The sequence below is a fragment of the Grammomys surdaster genome, unplaced genomic scaffold (assembly GCF_004785775.1).
Source record: "Grammomys surdaster isolate TR1022 unplaced genomic scaffold, NIH_TR_1.0 182, whole genome shotgun sequence".
In the NCBI taxonomy this organism is placed as follows: Eukaryota; Metazoa; Chordata; class Mammalia; order Rodentia; family Muridae; genus Grammomys; species Grammomys surdaster.
Window position 1 is genome coordinate 2,106,701 of NW_021604627.1, and position 4,001 is coordinate 2,110,701.

Consider the following 4,001-nt stretch of genomic DNA (forward strand, 5'->3'; position numbering starts at 1 on the left):
GATCACTCAGTGCTCTTAACTACTGAGCCATCTCTCCAGCCCTAGTCCAAGCTTTTAAAACTTGGAAGTCCTCTACCAGCTTTCCCAAAAGCCTTAAGGCAGAACCTCAATTTTCCCACAATGAGTTCACTGTCCCTACATCCTTCAAGGCCCCACTTGGGACTCTCCCTTTGCCTCTAGCTGAAATAACCTTGGGATTTTGCTGTGGATTTTCCTTGAAGCTCCTGGCAGCCTTTTATTCTCTTTCTGAGTAGTTTCAGTTTACCATGAACTCTTCCACCTCAGTCCCTTCTGCAGCCAGCACTGTTGGGCCGGTCTTACTTCCTATCCAGTTTTTTTTTTCCATTTTGGCCTTCCTACCTACACTTTGAGGTGACGTTCTACGTAATCAAATCTCACCAAAAATCAGTCTGGAGTGAGGAGACTGTTTGCGCTGGATGACAAGAACTTCTCTCTGTTGAAAACTGCTTGTGTAGGATTTTTGTCATTATCATAAAAGTTGATAAAAAAACAAGGAGCAAAAATTTTGCCTGTTGCCTTTTTTCAGCATTTAGTCGAAATTTCACTTGGTAATCCATCTTTCCAACAAACATTTCTCTAATCCACATGGAATTACCCAACCATACTATATTTCATCATTCCCAACCATGTCTTGATTTTTTTCTTTTTCTTTTTTTTTTTTTTTTGCCTGTCAGGCCATAGCATTTGCAGGCCTCCTCCATCCCTACCTTCCCCATCTCTGTGTACTTAAGACTCCACTTGATAACTGGATATTGGAATGCTCCAACAGTAACTGGAAGCTTCCCTAATCCATCTTCCTGTTTTGACTTGTTTCTGGTATTGGAGTCCAATACCAGAAACCAAGCTGCAAGGGAGTCCAGCTTTCCAGCCATTGTCTGTAGAAAAATGGAGTTAAAGGACTGTGGAATGAACTAATTGACAATACTAGGAGATAGTGGTAGACAAAAGGTAAAAAGCAGTAGAAATGTTGAAATGGCAGACCTTGATGATCAGGCTAAACAGAGTAACAGAACAAAAAAGGCCTAGAGGAAGAGAAGTGACAATAACGCTAGCATTTAAGGGAAAAGTTCTCCTATAGGACCACGATGTGTTAATGGATGTGGGACTGCAGTAGGTAAAGGTCAAAAGCAATGCAAGTGAGCTGGGGCAATCAAAGGAGAAAGAGACAAAAGACCTGAGGCTGGATATACCAGTTCATGCCTACTCAGGAGGTTAATGCAAGATGAGCCCTGGAAGAAAGTGAGAGAACACTTTCTTAAAAAAAAAAAAAAAAAGAGGTAGGGGTGTTCAATCGTAGTACAGTTGTTTAGCATGCATAAAGGTATGGTTCTGATTCCCAATACCTCAAAAAGAGATCAAAGAGAGTTCCAAGAAATCAGACTCTCAGAATGGGATGATAAAGCAGATTCTCAGCATAGCCTCCCTGAAGTCCTTAGTCTACTTTGATTTGTGGAGACGAACTTGTTTACAAGTTGCCCACAGGGAATCCATCATCACCACGTAAAAGAAACCCAGTGACAATGGGAACTCTTTAGGAATATAAAGGATGCAAAGTACTTCAATTTGCTCCTTTCCTCAACAGGTTTATTGCCTTTTAAGAAAAATTTTTGTAAAATATAAATACAAAGGCAGAGAATTTACTTACAAAGTTAAAACACAGATTTCCAACATAAGCACACAATTCAGAAAATTTTAGTTTTATGTACATTTTCAAGCAACCTCAACATATTATGTTAGTTTTCAATATTTTACAGAGTACAGGAAAAAAATAGCTCAACGTCTTTTTTAAATAAGAGCATAAAATGTTTAAACATATAAACAATCCGGTTTGATGTGTGAAAAGTAATTTCACAGCTTTTAAATTAGGATACAAAAGTTTCTTACAATTAGTTGTTGTGTGTGGATATGGTTTGAATTTATATTACATACTACTGGATCGCGTCCAATAGCATTTACTTGGCGTGAGCAGGTACTCTGTAAACAAAACATAAAAGTACACCACCACCAAGTGCCTTCACCCAATTCACTCCCCCAAACCAAACACATAGTCGTGACCACACAATACACCCATGGCCCGCCACCAGAGCTTTGTATGAAATTACGCCAAGCACAGAGCTCTTTTTCATTTATTCATTTATTTTTCTCCTTAGAAAAGAACAGAAAAGAAAAATGTTCCAAGTAAAAACGAACATACATCTCAAAGCATGTGTGCACTGAAAAATAAAGACATTTGAATAGCTTCATAAAAACTGACTTAAAAGTTTAGAAAGAAAACACGGGCTTCTAGATTCTTCTGACTGGAGTAACTTCTCTTATATAAAGAAAAGATATTTTCATATGTAATAGTGTCCTTTCTTTACAGAAATTGTTGTATTATGACACATATGCACAAGGATTAACACTATAACACACTGTACACAGTGGGTGGGCAGGGCAGGTGGCTCACCAGTAGTTTTCATGGCCCGTGTCACTAGGGTGGAGCCACTCCACAGAGGAGCCCAGCAGTGTCTGGAGCTCATTGGTGAATTCCACCAGATCCAACAGCTCCTTGCTTTCAGGGTTGAAGGCTTCCAGGTCTTTGGGGCAGGAGAACAAGAGACTTGTAGAGACCTGTCGGTAAAACTCTGCCTCTGCAATGGTAACAATTTCCAGATTGGGAAAATTGCAACGGAATATCCGGGAGGACATTTTCAACTTCTTGAGCACGTCTGAGAGCAGAAGCCAGTTTCGTGGCCTAGAAAATAGAAAGGGGTGGGGCTTAGACTTCTGGCCAAATGGAAAGGTACTACTATACCCTGACTACTGTTGAGTACCAGCTGTCTTCTAGTCAACCCTCCCGCTCTCTCCTCCAGGAGCTCATCGCTGGACTTGAAGGTAAGGAGAGTAATTGCAGCTGAAAGAACTTAGGACAGATCTCATTTTCTACGAAGAACATCTATCTACTAGTATTTGAACAAGCTTCACTGTGCCTGCTGTGGATGGAAACAAATGGGGAAAGTCCTGCTCATCCGGCTCTGGCTAAAATTTGTCTCATGCTTCTCCAGTAGAGCCCTGTAGTGAGGTAAAGAGCAGGCCTACATCCCAACCTCTTTGACCTCCTCAAGGACCCTCACTGAACTGACAGATCACTAAACACAGAAGGCCATCTCTCCTCCCCTTTCCCAATTCCATCCCCATCCTTCAGTTCTCTGGCAGTGACACTTATGAGAAGGAATACTTAATACTCTTAATAGCCAACACCCTTTAGAATTTCTGTCACTGTTTGTAATGGCATATGTGTTTATAGCTTCAGAGCCGAGGAGAACATTACTCATTAAACACCTTTGTCAACACATAGCATAGCAGTTTCTTGAGATGTACACCCCAAAGGACGGATTATTAAGGTACAGCAGCACACCCATAAGGTAATAACATATTAAGAACTTCAAGTGTAACTGTCCTATTCTTAGGCAAGGAGGTAGGTTATCTCTACAATCCAATTATATCTCAAGTCTTGGGGGGAGTTCCTAGGGTGATTTGTTCAGGGATGAGTGACAAATGTAATATCCAAGATGGTGGGCTCTAAGCTCCTGCTTTCTCACGGGCAACCTATACCATGTTATGGTTAAGCCCCATTTCCATTGGGCATAAATAATCAAGCAATCTGGACCCTAATCCAAGGTTTGCTGACAGCTAAGGAGCCACCCACTCAACTACTTTCATCTGCCTAATGGGACAAACTGCCTTAGAAGCAGCTTAGCCACTTTGTGCCAGAGATAGCCATGCTCACCCCTGAGCGACGGACACTTGGATGTTATAACACGGCAAGAGGGAGCTTTCGGCAAACTCAAACTCAAACAAATCGCTATAGGTATCCTCTTCCTCATCTGGGTCTTCTGGTCCTGGGGGGTTAGCCAAAACATCGTACCCACTTTCGTCATCTGGTTCTAATGTAAGACAAATGAGAGAGAGAGAGAGAGAGAGAGAGAGAGAGAGAGAGA

The 4,001-nt window shown here is 41.4% G+C and overlaps 1 protein-coding gene across 13 annotated transcripts in view; it reads right to left on the bottom strand.

Annotated features, from left to right (window-relative positions):
- Nucleotides 1-1,578: 1,578 nt before the first annotated feature.
- Nucleotides 1,579-4,001, bottom strand: part of Bcor (BCL6 corepressor) — a 123,578-nt gene continuing 121,155 nt past the window's right edge. For 7 of the 13 annotated variants that reach the window (XM_028767799.1, XM_028767802.1, XM_028767803.1 and 4 more), the window contains 2 exons: nucleotides 3,791-3,947; nucleotides 2,138-2,755 (listed from right to left, as the gene is read on the bottom strand). In XM_028767799.1, coding sequence (XP_028623632.1) covers nucleotides 2,464-2,755; nucleotides 3,791-3,947 — 449 coding nt within the window. In that variant the 3' untranslated portion in view covers nucleotides 2,138-2,463. Of the gene's footprint in view, nucleotides 2,756-3,790; nucleotides 3,948-4,001 lie in introns of all 13 variants that reach the window. The other 6 variants (XM_028767809.1, XM_028767808.1, XM_028767807.1 and 3 more) reach the window with 2 other exon arrangements.